General features: G+C 40.2%; 2 protein-coding genes across 4 annotated transcripts in view; one reads left to right on the forward strand and one right to left on the reverse strand.

Moving 5' to 3' along the window:
- LOC135073033 (uncharacterized protein KIAA0930 homolog) overlaps nucleotides 1–19,072 on the forward strand; it is a 52,432-nt gene extending 33,360 nt beyond the window's left edge. For all 3 annotated transcript variants that reach the window (XM_063967040.1, XM_063967042.1, XM_063967041.1), the window contains 4 exons: nucleotides 11,810–12,058; nucleotides 12,775–12,928; nucleotides 16,236–16,385; nucleotides 17,024–19,072. In XM_063967040.1, coding sequence (XP_063823110.1) covers nucleotides 11,810–12,058; nucleotides 12,775–12,928; nucleotides 16,236–16,385; nucleotides 17,024–17,064 — 594 coding nt within the window. In that variant the 3' untranslated portion in view covers nucleotides 17,065–19,072. The remainder of the gene's footprint in view (nucleotides 1–11,809; nucleotides 12,059–12,774; nucleotides 12,929–16,235; nucleotides 16,386–17,023) is intronic.
- Nucleotides 1–23,446, reverse strand: part of LOC135073032 (phosphatidylcholine:ceramide cholinephosphotransferase 2-like) — a 100,517-nt gene that overhangs the window by 20,355 nt on the left and 56,716 nt on the right. The gene's annotated exons all lie outside the window — the stretch shown is intronic.

Here is a 23,446-nt window from a genome sequence, read left to right on the forward strand (position 1 = left end):
TTTTCTTTAGTATTAATTATCTTAGGCTACTGTTTATGGAAAAAGCAAATTAATGGCGCCAATATTCTAGTTACTTATTGCTTCAAAAAGCCACGTTAAAGACATTATACCAATATTATGTGGCCTGTAACTAATTGTGTGGTTTTGTTAATGAGATAGCTAAGCATTCTCATAGTAGTTTAATTAACTTTGTACCTACTTAGTGATTGTTGAGTCACGTAGGTTGGCACGTATTCCACAACGACAGCGTTGCTTGCTGGTTGCTACATTGGAGATGCGACAAAAGGACTTCATAAGCACAGAATAATGTTCATTAGTCTTCTACTGTTACTATTGCGAGCCCTGTGGCCTCGCAGTGACGTCACTCACGGTATTTTTAGCGGCATGTCAACACGAATATCGTCGTTTATTTGTTAATGCTTTTATGTACTTCTATGAATAATATTGAAGACAGACGCTGGACTTAGTCATATTTATCTCGTTGTTTTATAATAAATACCTAATTGTGATTACTCAGAAGAGAAGGTCGCGGGTAGGTCAGTGTTATTTACTGGCCTCTGTATTATAATCAATTGAAACAAGTTACTGGCAAGTACTGGAGTCAAGTTGTAAGTTATCTGTCGCGCGGAACAATGGCGTTGCGCAAGTAATGAGCCCGGCGATTAGTTTAATTGGCGCTCAGTGGCGACCGGCGACAGGTGGCGCTTGCCTGTTAGCGTGCACTCGCTCTCTGTACTCCGGAAAGGAATCAATATCATAAAATGTATTTTAACATACTGAAACCTGAAGCGTAACGTACTTCAATGTTTCAAAATGTAATATGTTCGCATTTTGTTTCATTGCTTTGATGTGGAGTACATTTGACGATATGCAAGGTGTCAGTTGTATGTAAATGGATTTTACATCTTTGACGTCATTTACACATGTATTGTTCAAAACAACGATATCAATCTTGATTGTAAATTACCTACGATAGATGTCTTTTAGTTTATTAGGAATTTGATTAGATAAAAAATACAAGTAAATATTCCAGTTGATCGCTCCATTATTATCCATTATTACTAGTAGATTAATGAAGTAAAAGGGCCTAGGCCCGTCCCTGCTCCGCTGAAGCCTAGCCGCGCTTCCGCTGGGAAATGAGGTTCTATTTACGCGCCACTCGGCAAATGAAATGGTCTTGAGCGAGCGTGAGTGTAGACCTGCTATTTTTACACCAGCAGGAACACTTTTCGCTTCTAACTTTAGCAGCCTTTTAATAAACTAATGTGCTTAGTATTGGGTGCCTAATAAAATCTTTCCTTTATTATTTTATCATTCATACTTAACTGGAGTGCTATTGCTTAATTAATCGACATGAAAGATAACGACGCGGATGTGGTTAGATTGTTATCGTTCAAATGATGGAGTTCATATATTTATATCCACTGTTGATAACGTTACAACAATTGATAAAAATTCAGGGGATCATAAGTGCACACTACAAACAGATTCCGTCCATCAATAAAATGATACTTAATGATTTGATAGGTTAGTAACATAAAGATTGATAATATTTTTTGGCAAACCTTCATATTAAAGTATATTATGTGTCAGACTCGTTTAATTGTGTAAATACGTATGTGTATTCTAGTGTAAGTAGATAACTTAGTTGTTTCTAGTTTAGTTACAAAAAATAGGTTTAAATAAATCGTTATCCTTTTCCGAAAATAAAGTGAAAGAATGAGAGACACCGACGGACTTGAGTATCTTTACTTCGGAGAGCTCGTTATGCCTGCATTCCACTGCATTTGGTCGTGGTCTCGTGTTTCGTTACAACACGAGCCATAAGATACTTTAATGCGTCACGAGTTGTGTTCTTGATATCTGTAGTTGTAACACGTGACACTAGTCAAAGATCGTTGCAAGGATTCTTGTTGCTGTGATTGCAGATTTCCAGAACTTGTGAGTTGCATCAACCTTATTTTTGTCAGCCAATGTTTTTAAATTCTGTATGGAATATGCGCAGCATTCCTAATGAAGTGCGGCGAGCGGCGATTGTTTTTGCCGCGCGACCTTCGCGATTGTCCGGAGAAACGAACTTTTTGTCGGCTTTGCTTCACCGTCGCCGTTTCCTAAAACTAACGTTAATTGCTTCGAAACCTTTAGACTTATCAGTTCGCTCAATTGCTCACCAATGTCATTACGCAGCTCTTATCCGAGAGGTCGTGCAGGTAACGCACAGTTTGATTCGATGTGTTATTACCCTACTGGGACTCAGCCAGCCGACGACACGTGCCACGACCTCTATTAGGGAGACGAGGCGCAATCTCTGCCATTATAGTCGTCCTGAGGACTCCCTTTCACAAAGCACAAAAAATATTCTTAGCTTAGCTCTATTTGCTTTACACAGGTTTTTTAACCAAAGTTAAAATAATTAAAAATCTTTATTTCACTGGAAAACTAGTAGTCATATTCATTATTAATCAATTATATTATTATTAACAAATAGATTAATGCAGTCGTTAAACTGATTCACTAGTTTACTTTAATTAAACTTCCGGAGCTATTACTTATTGATATATTCGTAACGATAAATAAGAAAGATGACAGTCAATGGTAAATATTCATCCATCCTATCAATAATTGTATATTTGAATTTAAAATCTGCGACGGGCCATTTTAGATTACCTATTAAAAATACAATAAACTTTTGGAGAAAGCATTTCTTCGCATCTTCCTTCCATATACAGGGTGTTAGGTAAATGGGTATATGAGCCGACACTAGCCCATGTTAACATGGTCATATAAATGGTATGGTGAAGTTAGAAAATTGATATCTCCATTTTAATTATTTGAATTTTCATACAAATCCGATTTTATAAAATGTATTTTGCATGAAAATTAAAGAAATTAAAATGATGATATCAAATTTCTGACTTCACCATACCATTTATATGACCATTTAACATGGGCTAGTGTCGGCTCATATACCCATTTACCTAACACCCTGTAAATAAAGTATATTTTGATGTAAGTGCATTCCGATGCCAAATCGTAAATCATATTTTATGAAGGTCTGTTATAATTTAGCATAACATAAAAACAATATCTAGGTTAGATACTTCAGTTAGGCTGTGAGCTGTCGAGTGTAGCGCTTACATCATCGTTGTTTTCCTCGCCGTGCCAGTGTCGCCTCGTCACCGTATGGGGATCTTACGGAAGTTGTGTTGTGTCAATATGTTTCACGTCCGTGTATTTCTGTATAATATCCTAATTATTTGGTGACCTTTAAAATGTCCTGTACATCTCGTATCATTAATCGAATCATTCGTATGTTGCGCACATGCTGCCTGTATCTGCGTGGGATTGCTAACTTCGTCATGTCTCGTAGACCAAGAATCCTTAATCGCATCAGAAGAGACCTATTGTTTCCTAAATACATGATCATTTTTACGTCGCTTTGTTCTTTACGGATCTTGGCTATACATACATAACTGCGGCCTCAAGAAACACTACTATATACGCACTTGATGACATAGTAACGTTTTTCGACGTTGATTCATTTGTGAGACAAAACAAATCGTATTTATGTTTTTGTTCCGAATGCAGAGGGACGTTGATACATCGTTGTAAAACCGTGTCACCGATATAAAGTCGTGGATATCATAACAAAAAACTATAATAAAGTACCGGAAATAGCTAGTTTTAATATAGTTAATTAATTAAAAAATCTGGTCATGGCGGGTCGATAAAGCTATCAGTTTCGTTGTTGTGTGTTGTGTTGGCGCGCGCACGCGGTATTTGGGCCCGCGAAGCACGAGGCCGCGGCCGCTGTTAGCGGCGTGACGCGTGAGTCATGAACGCGGAAGGGTTTGCGAAAAATAGCAATTCTGCGAAATTCTTTTTTCTTTGTTACCTGCCTATAAAAACTTATTTTGTTGTCTTAATTAATTATTATCATGTATTAGTTATGCTATCGCATTATGTTTTCCCTGTAAAGATAGTGTAAATGTGTCCACATAAATAAATAAATAAACCATTTTCCGTCCAATTTTGTTGTGGTAAGTGGTAAAGTCCCAGAATTTATGGTTATCATTTTCCTTACGATATCAATGTTTGTTGTCCTGCATAATATCATTATAGTCTAAAGACAAATTAACGTATTCGATTTGGATGAGGATAATGTATCTTTGGACAATAATAATAATACAATAAAATTATTATTTAACAATATTCTGTTTGTTGCGTATTTAATTTAATCAGATCAATAAAAGGCGTTCTTAAGTTAGCAATGCCATTTTAATACATGCCCCTTTTATCTGTTTTCTATTACAAATATTTACATTACGATGCTTGTGGTAAATAAATATAGTTGTTAAAATTTCCATACAAAACGACAGTTTTAATATATCTAAAATCCTATTGCATTAAATCGTGTATGAAGGGCATGTACTTTTAAATACTACCTAGACATTACAGTTGGCGCATTATTAAATTTTTCGGTTATTGGCTTCTGCTTCGCAAACTTTAAAACGAGACAGTATGTATTTTATCTGAAGTTCAAATACAGGTTGAATGATTAATTGACTTCGTTCTCATTATTATTGAGAAATTATCAAGTAGTGTTATCAGGTCCGTTTAGTAAAATAAATTATTGACGATGTGCAGTTCGGACAGTCTAGGACAGTGCCCCACTTAGTGGACATCTTTACATAATTACGGTCGGCAACACAGTTGCTAACGAGATTAAGCGCTTAAAGAAATACCTCATTTGTTGGTTCTCGTATGTTCTAGAAAATAACACCCAACCGAGAATCAAACTCATAACAAACTAGCTGACCTCGCGGACTGTGTTACATTAGGAATGTCATGTTGTTTTAAATATGTATTAGAGAATAGTGCTATGTGCGTTACGTGAGCTGTAAATTCCGGAAGATGACATTTTTGTACGCCTAATTATGCTTAAAACATAATTTTAATCATAATTTTCCTAATATTAATAGTTATCTTGTTTTTAGGGCTGATATGAATCCAACAAACGAGTATTCATTAAAATAGACACAGCCGTTACTAAGTTAAATGTTGTAATTAACCCAAGTATGTTTAATTATAATGTCATGTTATCTGTGTTTAACTATAAGCTGTATGTTTTCCAAATAAAGAAAATAAATAGATAAAGGGAACCTGATCTGCCCGACCTTTCATATGGCATTCTCATAACAAACTAAAAGGAGCTCACATTTAACAAATATTTATTTATTTATACTTAAAATTTATAATCTAACAAAGGCTAATAGGAGTAGGTATATTACAGTTAGTTCCCTTTTAATTCAATCTAAATAAAATCTTGCGCCAATCTTAAATACAACATTTTAGTGAAGTGTCTCTCCAGCCATGGTGTCAATATGACCTTGAGATCGCGGAAGCCTACGGTAGTATTTGCAGCTCCGTGACAATTGATTTTCTGTTGTCTGCTGACGCATGTTGAAATAATAAACAACTTAATGGGCAATGAAATAAGTTCCACCACAGACGGGTGTTTGGTGATAAACCTCTCGGTTTGTGTGACAGGGGCGCTTGGGGACGAAAGCGGTGACGTCATGCCACCCACTCGCTCCGGCTCTGGCTGTCGGCTCGATGCATTCATAACGCAACTATTACAGCATTAGGAACCAAGTACGATGATCGACTTTTTCGAGTTGCGACTGCATCATCAACATGCCAACTTTGCAACATTTCAGTAAAAAAGTAACTATGCATTTCGCTTTGTAGTTAACAGTTGCGAAGTGAATCGTCAATAAACGCTATCATGTCATCATTCCTCTCTGTGTGTACATTATCTTTTTTTTTTGGCTCCATTGTAGCAATGTAGGGATTTTTTCTTCTTCCTCGGTCCCTCACTGATGAGGATATCGCGACCACATGCAGTGTTCCTCCACAGACAGGGAATGTTGACTATTTTATACGGGATTTTGTGGTAATTGTCTGCCCCTGACCCCGGAAGTGACGTCACGCCGCCCCCGCGCTCCTGGGCCCTCAAAAGCCGTATGCCAGCCCACGCAGGTTACTGATTGCTCCATTATCTATATTTGCATCGAAGCTAGTGTACAAATGTAAAACACAGTTCGAGGTACGCTAAACACCAACTCAATAAATTCAATTTGTTCGTAACAGTGCGCCCTATTTATTAGCAATCCTGGTGTGAGATTTTCTAACTGCCATGAATGAATCGAATAAATCCTTATGGTAAAATAATTTTGTATTGGAAGCATGGATCAAATACATAGCGCTGATTGAAGCCTGCAACTGCAAAGCCCAATAAATAGTCGAATACTTTCTGGGCGGGCGGGAAATCTATCATTCTAACCACTAGATCACGGAAGTATTTGAACTCGGAACTCATATCCCAAGTAAAGGGCTTCTTTCATAAATATTGAAAATGTAAAAACAAAAATCATTAGTTGACTAATGAACTTTATTTGGGGCGGTGTACTTCCTGCCACCTCCATTCAGCCGTTGCGGTGATATTCAAAAACAAACATTCGAACTGGAATCTATAATGTTCATGGTAGTTATGTTTGAGGGGAGACGGGCGGGAGGGGGCGGGAGGGGGCGGGAGGCGGCGGGTGAACCCAGAAACTGGGGCAAACTAGACGTGAAAGTGAGACTACTGCCGCCGTTGATGCCTGTTATTTGATCTGATATCTTATCTTAGGCCAAAGATTTTTATGTGAACAAGTCAACAGTCATTCATGTCCCATCAACAACACGAATTGGGATTGAGTTATCTATAACTATCCTGAATATAAAAAAATGTATGTACCTACTGTATGTGGCTTTGTCGGTGAAACTCATAAATAAAAAAAAACTAGGCTTTTGGTGTATCTATCTATCCTCGTAAGTCCTGTGTTTTTTCAATAGCAGTATTCATATCTGCCGGATGTACTATACCAAGTACAAACTAAGAAATGTGCTTCAGACCGAGATAAAATATTGACGGTTTTACATAGTTTTTTAAGTGTTACATTATGTTTTGTATTTTTTACTGTAAGTTTAGCATCTTTAGCACCTGTTTAAAAAGAAAAATATTGAAAATAGTTTGTACTCCTGTAAGTACGTTAGGCATTTTATACAGTGTAAAAAATAATATAATTAAGATAAAGTTTTTATTTAAGTATTAAAAATAAATCATATTTTTCTTCTAAACGTCACTTAAGTAAGCAATAATTATAAAATTCAGTGTTTAAGATAAAATTATTTGGCCTTAGCGTTTTATATGGAGAATTTCACCAAAATTAATTTTTCCATACTAATATTTTTGTGATTTTTTAAAAAGCCATGAATTCAAATTTTATGAAATTTTGTAGGTAGATTGTAACAACATTAAGCTATAAAAAAAATTAAGACATTTTTTTGAAAATTGGTATCTGTATAAAAATATATTTATTTTTGTTTAATGGAAACGGACGACAATTAGGACGAGCTGTCTTTGAAGATTAAATTCTAATTTAAAAAATAAAATTAAGCTTAACATTTTATACGTAAAAGTAAGCCCTTGAAGTATATTTTCAAATAAAAAAAGAATGATGGACATAGCTATACTATGTAAGAAATTACATAGTAATGAACTTCAAAGAAAAAAAAACGCTAATTTTATACCTAATACAACTTTCATACAATTATTTGTGTAACAAACGCCTAACGTACTATATCAAGTACAAATTATTTTGACCGATCATAAACCTCCTAAAATACAAAGTTTCTTTTTAAATTTTGTTTAATTTACAAAAACTATAATTTATATTTACAGATACATTTAAAAAACAAGACAAAAAACAAAAGATTACTTTGATATAAACAGATAAACTACCCTCGTGCCGGCTGGCAATCCGACCGCGTGACCATTTTGAGAAAAATTGACACTGACAATGACAGTTGACGTTACCTGTCTAACATGGCGGAATTGACCATAGAGTATTGAATGAGTATGGTCGTATCATTTTTGCCATTGTAAAAAAACAACCCGGTAAATGGGGAAAGAAAAATTTGTACTTGGGTAAGTACATTAGGCAGTTACGCTTGCTATGAAATTTAAATGTCAGGTCTGAACTACTATGCTTAGTATGTACTTGTACAAGTACGAGGGGACTTACGAGGCTATAGCTGATCTACAGAAATAATACTGTCGGAATGTGTCTAAAATAAAAAGTATATAAACATTTTGACTACACAAGACTCAGTAAGTGCAGTGTTGAAAACTAACCAAAAATTTGGTTTAAAACATGAGTGGGTTACAAAAGAGGTTGTACACCAGACTAACGCAAACTTTCAGTTGGCTAGTAACAAGTCCATTCACACACCGCCAGAGCTGCTGTTCATGAGGTGTCTCCGCGAAAGCGAGCCGGCGACGCGGCGGCGCGATGTTACTTGTTGATATCCCTCCCCGCCGCCCACCGCCGCCGCCCGCCGCCCCGCGCCCTTCAACCTCCCGGAGGTTGGCCGGGATCGATTAATCAGATGCGATGATGTACCGAACTAGTGCATCTTGGAGACCACCCACGCGCCACGAGCGAGACACGCGCAGACATAACCGATTTATGAGGTGACCTGGAAACTCCGATGTATGATTTTCATTCCACGAAAACACCATTGCTTTGAATATCGCTGTAAGAATTATAGCAGCAGCTACCGTGATTAACAATCTCTGTTTAATATGCTATATGCAACACCTTGTGCCGTTAGCATATCTACATGAAAAATGAAGATCCTCAATTGATTTAATTCTTCGAGGCGTCTATTACTCATGTCACGCGTGGCATGACGTCACCAGTCACCACCATGGTCATGACAGTGGCGGTCGCAGACGAACTTCTTGCATGGGGTCGTCGGCCGGCGCCGAGGGCGGCGGGACCGTCCTCCCGAATACCCGCACCAGGCACTGACGTCACGGAGGACTCGTCATCCCGGACCGTTTAGCATCGTGATTAATGTGTGCTTACAAATCCGATTATAATTTGAATTCAATGTCTAACGCCGTATAAAAACAAAGCGTGTCATCGAGGCCGTTGTTCTAAAAATGATTAAAGTATCTATAAATAGTTTCTCTGTTTATATGCGGTCGTGAAGTTGCGTGTGAGATCGAAATCTGTCTGCGGAGTCAAGATCACGAGCGTCGCGTCCCAAGCGGAGTGTCAACAAATGCAAGAAATACAATTATTTTTGTAGCGGACTTGGAACAATGCCTACTAATCTGTTGGATTTGGAAATGTGCCCGTTGCCGTAGCGGCATGGATGCGACATTTTGTATTTTTACTAGGCCAAGATGTTTTTCTTTGTCCAAGCTACCTATAGACCTTGTTACGGGGCATGTAACTTTTCGTAATGATCATGAAGGCGAGCCATTAACCCAGTACTCGGTCAATCAATAAAGGAAACTCATGACATAGTTAATTGTATAGGTACCTAATATTTGTCTACAACAGTACTTGCAACGGTGAAATGAAACATTAAGTTCAAGTGGAAGGGCTCATTGATCATAGTCATGAATGGCAAGCTACTCATTAATATTGTCGTGAGATCAAAAGCATTAATCAGAACTATGTCCAAGACTCGATTTGGATTAATTATAACCGACCAAGTAAGCAACGATGATCATCCGGTTCATAACCAGCTTGTAGTGTTATTAACTGTAAAAGAACTTTCTGAAATTATGTAAGCTCTGGTCTTCCTAATATAAATAAATAAAATTTTATTATTGCTACGAGGGACAAATCCTGAAACCTTTGCCAAAGTAAGGGAAATATTGCCATATTCCCATCAGCAATACTAGGTGCCTTTATTGTGTCAGAATTATCGCCTAGTCAAAATCAAAATCAAAAATATTTATTCAGTTTAGACCATAAGTGGCACTTATGAACGTCAATAGAAAATAATAATAGATAATAGCAATAGGTAGATAACGGCAAGCGCGTCGGTTCAACGTTCGGACCTTCCTCTGGGGTAAGGAAAATGTCTCTAGTTAGTCTAGCGTAAATAACTTGGCATAGATTCTAAATTGGATCCAACTAATGCGTAATTTATGGCAAATCTTGCCGATCAGTGTTATGGTTTAACTAGCCGATCAGAGCCCTATTGACAAACGGTTCTAATTTACATACTTTGATAGTGATCGTAGTTTTGTTGGGACAACTAAGAAAAGTAATAATAAAAAAACGGCCTATTATGTTATAGTGGCGGAATAAAGAGGAAATGTATATTCTTACATTATTACGCAAGTCGCGTGCACGGTCAGCAGCTGTTCCGACACACGTTTCGTTATTGCAGACATACGCATCATTGATGTCAGCTGTCTGTGGCGACAACACGCTTGTTTATTTATTAATACTATCCCCACATTTTTCTTTTGTGTTGCGATTACCATTGGCTTTGAAGATGCCTAATGAATGATTGAAATGTTTGGAACTTCAAACGCTTCGTATTTAAAATAAATGCTTTCTTTCTGAACGAATCGTATGGATTGTTGGACGTTCCTATTGTTTACGTGTGGTTAGTTATTCGTTTTTTATTTGCTTATCGTTTTTTATTTGCTTAATAATTTCTATTTCTTTGTGGGCGCTTATTCTTTTTTGTCTCTCTTTACTTAGTTCTCGATTGTGAAATCGGTTTAATTTATTTGTTTCCTACGTTCATTGTCTTATTCAGCTCTACTCAAGTAAAACTAACACACGTAACTCGCACACATTACAAACGTAATTTGTGGAAAAATTGTAAATATTTACTAGGCACGTATCTCTGAAAAATCTGTGTATTAGCATACAATGATTTATAGTAATCACTGTCTGTGACATTGGTAGATATCCCTCGCTTCCGGCCATTTTTTTGCCGCAAATGAGCAATAATAATATGTCATTCAGAATGTATTGTGTTTACGCTCACAGCATAAGATGGTTTGGAGTTCCATCCCAACTATCCCAACTAATATTATAATATAATATTATAAATGCGAAAGTAACTCTGTCTGTCTGTCTGTCTGTCTGTCTGTCTGTTACGCTTTCCCGCTTAAACCTCGCAACCGATTTTGATGAAATTTGGCATAGAGATAGTTTGAGTCCCGGGAAAGAACATAGGATAGTTTTTATCCCGGTTTTTGAAACAGGGACGCGCGCGATAAAGTTTTTCTGTGACAGACAAAATTCCACGCGGGCGAAGCCGCGGGCGGAAAGCTAGTTATGTTATAACTCGACAGCCTTTAATAGAGTCAGAGTAAGACTCACATTTATGTTTTACACTAGCGGCCGCTCGTGACTTCTTACGCGTGGATCCCGTTTTACCCCTTTAGGGGTTGAATTTTGCAAAATCCCGTCTTAGTGAGCATCTACGTTCTAAAAGAAACCCCCATGCGCAATTTGAGACTCTTAGCACTCGTAGTTTCTGAGATTTGGTGATGAGTGAGTCAGTCAATCAGTGCCTTTTCGCTTTTATAGATATAAACGGGACTATTCCCACCTCTCGTTCCCACCACTGCAACTCCTGTGTAGCCAGGATCTACAGCTTGACCGCCACAAAAACCCAACCAATGAAGGTCAAGTTTGTCCCGGGGGAAAGTTAAACTGTCATTGAACCCGCAACGAAATTAATCAGAAGAACATAGGAGGAGTTCGAAATTAAGGTTTTATAGATATAGTATTAAATCTCAGGCACAGCAAAGGTACCGATGATTTCGATTACTTAGTAGTAAATTTAGTTTCAGTTAGTCATGCTGTCTCTCATATGCTAATTTCCATTCCACATCGACGACCACAAAACTAAGCAGTCCGTTTGCACGTTCCAGCAAACGTCGCTATCCACGAAGGTGGCGCAGCGCATGTCGTTCGGGCTGCTGGGCGGCAAGGCGGCGGCGCGCTGCGAGTTCGTGCGCATGAAGGGCCCCAGCGGCAAGGGCCACGCCGAGATGGCCGTGTCACGCCCACACGCCGCCGGGCTCGACACGCCCTCCTCCGAGCCCGGCCTGTGCGCCACTGACATGTGGGACAGCGACTGGGACGACGACCCTGAGGAGATGTTCATATATCGCCACCAGGTGAGTAGACTTAAATGTTAAGCCAGAATATGTAGCGAAACTACGCAATATGTTTTCGTCCAAAATACCTCAGTGCGCGCCACCAGGTGAGCCGGTCTCTCATGTTGAGCCAGAATATGTAGCGAAACTACGCAACATCTTTTCGTTCAAAATACCTCAGTGCGTGAAGACGAAAGTCTACAACCAATGTGTGTTAACTGCGATGACTTATGATTCGGAAACGTGGCCTCTCACTATAGACCTTATACAGAAGTTCAAAGTTGCACAGCGTGCTATGGAGAGGGCTATGCTCGGTGTTTCATTACGAGATCGAATCAGAAATGAGGAGATCCGTTAACGAACTAAAGTCGCTGAAATAGCCCGATGGGTTAGCAAGCTGAAGTGGCAATGGGCAGGGCACATAGTACGAAGAACTGACAGCCGATGGTGCAGCAAGGGTCTGTCAGTGGAGGCCACGTACCGGAAAATGCAGTGTAGGACGTCCACCCAGAAGGTGGACCGACTACATCGTAAAGGTAGCAGAAAGGCGCTGGACGCAGGCCGCTACCAACCGGGCAACAAGGATAGCATTGGGGGAGGCCTATGCTCATCAGTGGAAGATGATATGTTTTCTAATGTTGCTTTTTAGTTTTGCTCAATATTCAGCTACGGTTGCACAACCCATAGGCTTAAAATGTTCTGTTTCTCTGTACTAATGAGTGGCTTGACCGTTTCAGCGGCGGCTGAGCGACCCGAGCGCGAACATCACGAACTTCGTGCGCGGCGGCTGGCGCACGCGCGCGCCCAAGGACAAGAGCCGCTCCGAGAACGAGGGGCTGGACGCGCTCGTGGACGGGCTGGCCGAGGTGGAGGCCGGCGACCTGCGCGACGGTACGTGCCCGACACTACACGAGGTTACACGAGGCTAGCTGCCATCAGTTGGGCTACAATGTTGTCAGCGACGGATGTTATTGTCGGTACGTGCCCGACACTAAACTCTCCAGCACGAGAATACGAGGTGCCGGACGCGCTCGTGGCCGGGCCGGATACTAATCTCCCCGAGGTTTAACCGCCTCTGTGGTCTAGTGGTTAGACCACCTGCTTCAGACGCAGAGGTCCCGGGTTCGATTCCCAGTGGGGGCAGAATTTTCTGTTCAGTTTGGTTGGTGGTAGGGCTTGTTCCAAGTCCGCCTGGCTAGCTACCACCATCTTACCTAAGTCTGTCGCCATAGCATGAATGTTAACAGCATTGTTGTGTTCCGGCAGTTAGAGGTAAGATAGCCAGTTCCTCTGTGGTTGAGGATTCCGTGTGTATCTCGCTTCCACCTTCGGCCTGATCGTCACTTACCATCAGGTGAGATACAGGCCAAGAGCTTCCTCGTTGTGGATAAAAAAAAAGGTGCCCGACACTATACACGAAGTTAGCTGCCATCAGCAGGTGGCGTATGCGCAGGGCGAAGGTTGGGCTGCAATGTTGACAGCGACGGCTGTTATTGTCTATTCAGCGGGCGTCTCGGGTAAGGATAAGAAAACAAGCTACAATGCACCCCTTGAATTTGGAAGCCTTTAAAACGGCTTGCTCAATTGGCTTTTTGGAAATGGTTGAGGAAATATCAGAAAAATTAAGTGAACATTTTTTTCAGATGTTTTCTAAAATTGTAATGTTATGATCACTGATGTTTCCAAGATCACACACACATTTATTTAAAAACTTTTGTTAATATTTGTAATTATTTTTTTTTGCATAATTTAATGTGTTTTACGTTACATTTTCGTGTCGTTTATCATTGATTATTTTGACGCCTCATCGCTTTTCGCGCTTTTAGATGTTGTGTAATTCGGTCACGTGTTCTCGGTGTCTCAGATGCTGATCGAATCGATTAAACATTAAATCTCACAAAAAACGTTGTAATTATTTCAATCGTAATCAGACGATGAATCGGTATTTTAAAGCTATTTTTTGGCTTTACGTTGAACAAAACCAATTTTATTACAACGTTCGGGATGAGTTTTAATACTTAATCGGTCTGGCCGGCGTTTTAGAAACCGACTAGCGCAAAATTAGTCTTAGTTCGCTCGGAGGAAGCCAGCCGCGGTAGCGTTTGTTTTTCAAATAACTAAAAAGCTCAGACGACACGAAATGTTCGATCGACGGTTTGCAAAATGGCTCATCGAAGCGACGCACGTTCAAAACGTAAATAAATCTTTGGGCACTTTTCACACAACGCCAGCTAGCCCCAAAGTAAGCAACTTTTAATGCTTGTGTTATGGGTGCTAGCTTAACGGATATACTACTTATATACTTTTTTTTTAAATACATACATAGTAACACCCAGACCCGTCACAGAAATTAAAATTCATCATTTCAATTTCTGCCCGGCCGGGAATCGAACCCGGGACCTCTCGGCATAGTAGTCCGTTCTGAACCACCACACCAAACGGCCGCGTTGCGCGTTGCGTTTCGAGACGTGAGCCATTTTTCAAGTCGAGCCCCGCCACTGAAGCCGCGCCCGTTGTCCGTAGATGAGCGCCGCGGCTCTCAGGCTTCCTCCCGGCGCCGGCCCGCGTCCGCCGCGTCCTGTGCGCCCGTCACGGCGCGCATGCGCGACCTGTGCGCCCGCGCGCCCGACGCGTCCTCGCCGGCCTGCCTGCGCGTGCTGTCCCCGCGCCGCGCGCGCCCCTCCCCGCCCGCGCCGCGCCCGCCCCCGCTGCGCCCGCTGCACCTGCCCGCGAGGGAGACCGAGCTCGCCACCGCCGCCGAGGAGCTCGACGCGCCCGCCCCGCCCCCCGCCCGGCCCCGCCCCCGCCGCCGCCCCGTCACCGCGCGCGGCGAGGAGGAGCTGCCCTTCGCGCCGCTCGCCGCGCCCGAGGACGACCGCCTGGAGGGGGACGGCGGGCGCGAGGGGGGGACGGGCGCCAACCGCGGCGCGCGCGCGTACGTGACGCTGCCGCGGCGGCGCGCGGGCCCGGCGGCGGCGCTGTACCGCGGCGCCCGCCTGCCGCCGCGCCGCACCACGCCCGACGGCACCGACATCTACTACTGGTGCGACCTGCCCAAAAACTCCCGGAGGTACACCGGTGAGTGGGGCGGTGGAGACTTGCGGCTCGAGAGATCGGTGAAGGTGGCCAACGACACGTCGCCGCAGTGGCGGATTTACAGTTTTGCCGCCCGTAGGCTAGGGTGTGGTTGGATATTTATTAACTTTTATCCCTTCAGGTTCAGAATGTCCAATTCCCAAAATGTCCAACGGTTTCAAAATGTCCAATTCCCACAATGTCCAATTCCCAAAATGTCCAATTCCCGAAATGTCCAATTCTCTTCTGAAATCGAGTAAGCGTCAGTTGAAATCTGCCGCCCTTAAGCCGCGGCCTATACGGCCTATTAACAGATCCAGAACTGCATCGCCGGCTCCCGATGCAGCGGCCCCAGGGGAACACAGCACGCTGTGTGGATCACGACTCACCGCGGAATAGAACGATGTCAACGCCATCTACTGGCAAAAAATGTTTCTATTGTAACTGACGTTCCGTTGTAAATTTTCCTCTGAAAACCGTAAGCACGATCTGCGAGAAATACCATGCTTTTCACCTGAAACTAATCTTCAATGTGCAAAAGAACCTTCTACCAGGCCTGTTCATCTCCGCGAGTTTACATTGAAAACAAAACACGCACGATGACCCACCTACAGGACACTATTCGACAAGGCCTCACATACGAGCGAACATTGACTGACGCACGCGTATTCTTGTGTATGATGGAAGAAAATAAAGAAAATGGTGTACTAAATACTGTGCAGTATTTAACTGCCTAAATAATAATAAAAACACAGAATGTACTTTTTTAAGTTGCCTCAAGACACTGGGAGGTAAATAAGTAGTTAATATTATTCATGATAATTCATGCTAAATCATGTATTTCCTCCGCCATTTTCCGCAGTTTGGCACCTCACGTCACATCATTTTACCGAAGTCAGCCCTATAGCTTCGGCGCAGTGCCGATCACTGACGTTTGTCAACAAAATGGTGCTTGACTCTTGAGACAGGCTAAATTACACCATATTGTAATGACATTGAGCATACATTTGTTTAAATACCTTCGCGAAGTAAAACTTCTGTACGTAGTACTTATTATTATTCTGTGCTTCTACAGATAACCTTTCCGGTGTTCAATGGATTAAAAGTGTTACAACATTTCCAGAACTGGACGACGGCGCATACAACCCGCTATGGGCGATGCGCGGGTTCACGCAGACCTTCCACCTGTGGAAGGAGGGCAAGCGGCAGCAGTCCACGCCGCTTAACGCCTTCCTCACCTACGTCACGCTGCCCTGGTGGAGCATCGCCAAAGGTACGTCACCACAAAACACACTCCAGCGGGACCCTTGTTTCTTTACAATAAGTGCGGGCGCACACTAGGCGACATGCAACAACTCAGCGACAATTTCATATATTTCGTTTAAAGCTTCAGAGTTGCGAAGTCGCAACTACAAGCTAATATATGAAAGAAGAATGGTCATCTGTGACCCAGGCCCGACAGAAACTAACTAATGAGGGCTATCGTTTTAGCGCTCACCAGTTTGCGCCACTGTAGAGTAAGGTCCTGTCACTTGCTAGTAGCGTAGACAGTGGCACCAACTGGTGAGTGCTAAAGTTGTAGAAGGACTATCGCATTTGCACTCATCAAGATGGCGCCACTGTAGAGTAAGGTCCTGTCAATCGCCAGGGGTGCCAACTGTTAAGTATAAAAACGATAGCCCTCATTAAGACATGACAAAAAAACTGAAGTATGTCTCGTTTCTGTCGGGTCTGGGCTTTTTTTGTATGGGGCGTGACCGTTCTTCTTTGTCTAGAATAGAATAGACGTCTAGTCGCCAAGCTGTCGTCGCGTGTCGCTTAGTGGGCGCCTACACTAAGGTCCAAAATACATAAACGAAAACTGGAAGACATTTTTAGGAAGGAGTAAGTAATCAATTTCGTATTTTCCAGACATCCTGGACCACCGCGAGGAGCCAATTCTGACGTTCTAGTGCGCCGGCGCGCGCACCCTCGGTCGAATACTATCCGATAAGTCATTTTATTTTTTTATCCATAGTAGCCCGGCAGCAAAACATAAAACTAAAGTATATGTATAACTATTTATACATAATTTTTAACTAAAAATTATTATTATCAATAGAAGAAAATGTAAATCTTGACAGCAGATTCCTATATACGTATAAATAACGTGGATATCGCCTAATCATTCCGCAGAATGGAAAGACTGTTATTTGCTGTCGGACTATGCATATTTTTGGTTATTACTGAACATAATTTACTTTTATTTCTTATTACAATATAATGTACTATTATCGGCGAGGGTGCCCATAACATGCCTTAAAAAGTACGAAACTCGGCAAGCAAATGTGAATTTGTTTGGAGCTATCCATAAAATACGATGAAAAAATATGTGTTCTTTTTGTGTAAGTAAATTATACATTCCATTTGAATAGTTTTGAGTATCATACAAGACCTATTTTATGGATGCCTCCAGTGGAATGAAACGTCTCACGGTACTCGATTAAATGTTTAATATTTGGCCGCAAACGCTAAAAGACCCACTCAACGTCATAACGATATTAAAAAAAATCGTTTGCGGTCGCCTAATATTTTAAGAACGAAATAACATACAATTATGTGCCTGAAATAAATGTTAGATTTTTCTTTATTGCAAAAAAGAGAATTAAGCAAGATATTTTCATGAAAGAAACAACAATAGAAAAGGTTTGTGGTGGAGAGTGTTGCTTTTCGGAAAGCTCTATCATTAGTTAGGCGAACAAATAATCGTGTGATATGTATGTTACGTGTAACTGTCGCTATTTATATTGTATGTATGTACTACTATTATTATTTATCGCACTAGTCATTATATTTAAGCGTAAGTGGTATTCATTTGAATAATGTATGGTTATATTCGGCGTCCAAATTATTTTAGTTTTAACCTGCGACAAGCGCAAAGGACTTGCGGATCAAAAACGAACTTCCTACATTTCCATTAACAAGTATCATTTTAAAATAATGTAATTGATACAATGTGTATTCAAAGAAAAAGAAAATTTGATTCCAATAATGCGCACAATGTTTGGAATACTTTCATTTGACGGTTCTATATATTTTATTTTAATTAAGAAAATGGTTTCTTTTTCAGTTATTTGTTGTGCGTCCTAATTTTCGTCTCGCTTCCGTTTTTGTGCTACAAATATATCGAGTTCCTAATTTTAGCTTTTTACTGTGAAACAAAATAGTCCGAAGTTACAGGTCCGTAGCGGAAGACTTAACGGAATTGCAAGAGTAATGGATGACATTACAATCACAGGGAGTACATGTTCTAGACATTTCATATGCTTCAAACAAATTGGCGCGATTATAACGGACAGAACTTATGCTATTCATTAGCAATGGCCGTCCATGCAACTTTGTGTGAATCTTTTACCAGCAGATGTTACTTAAGAATGTTACTGATAGTTTTAAATAATCAGCCGTTTCTAAAATGTCCGGTCAGTCTACACAGGGACTACAGGGACATAATATTGTCGAAGGAATGTAAGAGGAAAGTAAACTAAATTTTGTTTTTAGAATTCGCGTCACTTTGTTTGAAACAAGCTCGGTAAGTAATACAGAAAGTATTTATTTTTTTAATGAAGAGAGATCAGTCGGTACGATAACTAGTCGTGTTTTAGGGGCTAATAACAGGCAGCATCGCAAACGTGACGGATTTGATAAGTAGGGCGCGCGCGATAACCTGTGAGCCCCACACATTCCAGAACTCGAATGGCCGAATAAATGCGTTATTTTTGTATAACTGCCTTCGGGCCTTGACGTGCATGGTTCGATGCCCGGTTGGTGTACGATTATTTTATAGGGCGTTGAAGTCGAAATTGTAATCGATAAGTTATTTTAACCACAAAGATATGTAATCATTCTAGTCGGAAATAGTCATAAAATTATGATTTGATATTAGTATAATTTGACTGAATATAAATTATAATTGCAAGCATATTTTATTGGTTTCATTAATATCCTATAAAATATCGACCCTTGAATAAAGCACGCACGCACACACCTACATTATATTAAATACACAAAAGATGGAGAGTTAAATTTTTATGTCATAAAGAAATAAATAATCATTGAATTTAAGTTCTCACTAAATAAAAAAATTACTGTTCAAGTTCAAAGTACGATCATACGATGCATAAAGCAAAATAACGTTCTATCGGTACCACGAACCATTGAAAACTAATGGATCCTTTACCCTCTCGCCAAGTTGAAGGTTGTTACTGATGGGGTACGTACACTTGCTCTGAATAGGCTTTTAATGAACACTGCCACTGCGGCTTGACTATTACCTGAAACAATAAAAAATAACATTAGTGTCATGATGAGACACAAATTATACACGTATTCCTTTAACGTTTAAATAACGTAGTTCAAATAAAAATAAAAAATAAAATAACGGTATTTGTCTTTGGACGATAGGTACTCTGTTATTCCGACACAGATGAATGCTCCTACCCGTTTACGGTTTGGTCATTGCTCTATTCCAGCGCATTTGACGAAACTTCACATTTTAGATTCCTCAATTTGTGATTGTGGCCTGGAGGAAGGTAGTATAGAACATATTCTATTTAACTGTACTCTATATAATTCTCTGCCCCTACATAGTATATTAATTAAAAACAAAGCCCCCCTTCCTTACAATCTTTCATCTATTTTAAGTATTACTAATAAAAAATATGTACATTCCCTTGTTAAATTCATTAAGCACCACTCTATAAAACTTTAAACTTATATTTTATATATTAAAGGACATCATCCATTTTGGTCCAAAATCAAAAGTGCCGGCCAAAAACTAAAAGTGCTGTATTCTGATAGAATACGTCCGCCTTAGCATTTATTACTATGGCACCAAAGCTGTAGCACCACTGTGCATCGTAGTATTTGAGTTCTAAAAATATATGAAACGACTGACTTTGATCTCAAATACTACGACGCACAGTGGTGCTACAGCTTTGGTGTCATAGTAACAAATGCTAAGGCGGACGTATTCTGTCAGAATACAGTACTTTTTTTTTATTGGCCGACATTTTTGATTTTGAACAAAAAATGTATGAATCGTCGATGAATTTTAGATCTCAAATACTCGACGCACAGTGGTGCTACAGCTTTGGTGCCATAGTAACAAATGCTAAGGCGGACGTATTCTGTCAGAATACAGCACTTTTTTTTTTATTGGCCGACACTTTTGATTTTGAACAAAAAATGTATGAATAGTCGATGACTTTTAGATCTCAAATACTCGACGCACAGTGGAGCTACGGCTTTGGTGCCATAGTAACAAATGCTAAGGCAGACGTATTCTGTCAGAATACAGCACTTTTTTTTGTTGGCCGGCACTTTTGATTTTGGACCAAAAATATATGAAACGTGGATGATGTCCTTTATGTATTTTATACGACCTCAACCGCACCTAATATCCCAAGCCCAAGCCCAAGTCCCATCCCACTTGGTCCCTCTTCTTAACTCGTCCCACACTCACATGAAAATGGCACAAATCAAGTCGGCCTCGACGAGTATTGCCAAGAACAAAAAAGAAGAAGAAGAATGCTCCTAAAAGAGGGTAGGTCTATTTATCTACCAATAATCGCCCACCCGCATTTGTTTCACTTCTGTTCTTCCGTGATCATGGTGCATATAACTGGGACGAAATATCGAAGTTTTATTTTAAAAAAAAAGGTACGTAGTAGAAATCTTGTTATTATTTGTAATCTTATTACATTCATTAATGAATAACTATTAAAAATCGTAAGATGTTATGCCATTAGGCTTTTGGAAAGTTATTTTATACGACTTATAATTATAATTTTAACCTACCCCTATTTGGGTACATTTACGCCCACATCATATTTACGGTCAAAGTTTTGAATTTACCTACATTCAGTTATTTCAGAAAATTAAGCAATAGCATGCTGAGCCGAAAGATCTCTCACTTAGCGGGTAGTTTTGCGTGTTACCGTTCATTTTAATTCTTCCATTTTTATTTGTTTAAACAAAACCACCTTTACATAATACAAGAAAATTTTGTTTAAAATGGTTTAACATAATTTGAATAATGTGGAATGTCGTGAATATTACGTTTAGTTTACTGGCGGGAAGTAATAGCGGTGATCATTCGTGTAGGTCGGCAAGTGGCGATGCTGCGTGCAAATCGGGACCCGCTGCGCTCGCCGAGAAGCTCGCGCTTGATCGGCGACGTCACACGCGCGAGCTTCGCCCGTCCCTACGATATGAGGTTAGTTCTTTGTGTCATGATCAATTCCAGCTGTTGACTGATGATGATTATTGTGTTCGTTGATGCTTAATGTGTTTGATTCGTTACCAATATGTGAGAGAATAATTAATATGTATTGAGTTTTGACAATTAATGACTCTTGAATCTAAACAAATCTCGTAAAGTTCAGTACAGTTCACCTACCTAAATTTTCGTAGCTAGGCGAACTGTATTGAAACAAAACTTTCAACTTCACATTTAACCACATTTTTACACTTAGCTAAATACTGGCGACCGTTGGAAAGTAATCGCTGCATCTCACATTAGGTCGTCGGTCTAGTTTACGATCGGACGTCCAATGATGAGTAACGTTACCGTAATTAAGACAGTAGGATATTGTTCCTTGTACATAATCATAGATCCTTAAATTACTGTATCAAAATTGTCTTAACCAGCCTAGCCAAACAAGCCGTTAACGACCGGGCATTCTTCCCGTGTCGACACGGTCTTAGCGCTGATCCCGGTAATGAGTAGGAAGCGGGTAATCAAGCGGGCGGGCGGCGTAGGCGCCGCCACTCGCGCACAGCACGCGGCAAGGAACAGGTGAGCTCATCCTTTTACTTCAACTGCTGTGGAATTTTGATAATATTAAATTAAAATTTTGGTTTCATTTTGGCAATATAATAATACTTATTAATATTTACACATACAACAACATAATAATATTTTTTTAAATCGATTGTTAAATAGTTAAATACGTTTATGCCTCTTTTTATTTGTTACGTGACTTGACTCTTTGCCCAAGCTAATTTTGTGTATCTGTATTATTAACTATGGAAATTAGTTAAATTCATGGTAAACTTAACCGGAAGTTTTAACATATAGTAATTCTGTTATATTTCAGTACCGAATTATATTATTTAAAATTAAAAAAGCGCATTACATATAATGATTTTGTTTGATATTACTTGTATATAAATCTAGAGTTTGCTAGGTGTGCTTAATTAAAACGTAATTTTTCTTTTACAATATTTATAAATTTGGGGGATTTTTGTCTACATAGCCCGTATATCAGACGCCATATTAAACCTTGTTTACTCGAGAGCAATTGTCAAGTCTGCGCGCGCAGATGACCGCGCGATGACGAGCAGGTCCGGGCGCGCACTCGTCGCGCTTGATGGATGGCTCGCTCCTGTCTAATGGCTACCGGTGTCGTCGGAATTTTTGACACCCAGACAATGCTATTACGGCCGTAATTCGGACTACCTAGATTTACATTATTTTTCTGAAATATTTCTTAGATTTTGTAAACTAATGTTAATTCTTTCTGGGTAGGTTAGTAGGCGGACATTTTAATGTCTCAATTATCCTGCCATCTGGTAAGAACTGAGACTATAATCATAACTTACGGTATAATATGCAAGCGATACTACTTCTGTTTATGTAACTAAGTTGCCGCCGACCTAGATTTGCGGTGCTCTTAATGCTGTTAGCATTAGTTTGATGTGTGTAGCAGGCGCGGGGACGGACTACTTTGTTCGCACCTCGTTCCCATTGGAGCAGCCTTGACCCCGCCGGTTACTACATAGGCAGTTGTCCAGGCTCAGTTGTGACGTCACCGCAATTAGGGCAGCCCTTCCCGTAGAAGGTTACTGGCTCAGCTATGGCTCGGTACGCACAGACTTTATGGGGCAGAGATAGGTTTCGTAACCGGGTCCGAATCGATATCCTAAAATAATATCTAGATTAATTCAAAGCTGGTTCACTTAGCTTGCAACTTGCAACATCATTTCGTATGGCTTTAAAAACAATGTTCTACATAATTAGAATATGCAGATACTTCCACAATCAGAGATAATGCTTTGGTAATCTTGAATAAATGAGAGAAGTTGCAGTAAGAGAAATTAGTAGTGAGTTGAAAATGCGACTAGGACCGCAGGATTTGTGGAATATTTTTGGCCACCTTTTTAGTATGGAGGAAGTTGCTTTATTAGCATTTTGTGTGCTTATCAGAATGTTTGCATTGGGCCGCTGTATTTTGCAATGTTTTTGACAAGCGTGTAATTAGCTCATCGTAATAATATGATTATGCTCGCTGCGGG

This window comes from Ostrinia nubilalis, chromosome 7, assembly GCF_963855985.1.
Source record: "Ostrinia nubilalis chromosome 7, ilOstNubi1.1, whole genome shotgun sequence".
Lineage (NCBI taxonomy): Eukaryota > Metazoa > Arthropoda > Insecta > Lepidoptera > Crambidae > Ostrinia > Ostrinia nubilalis.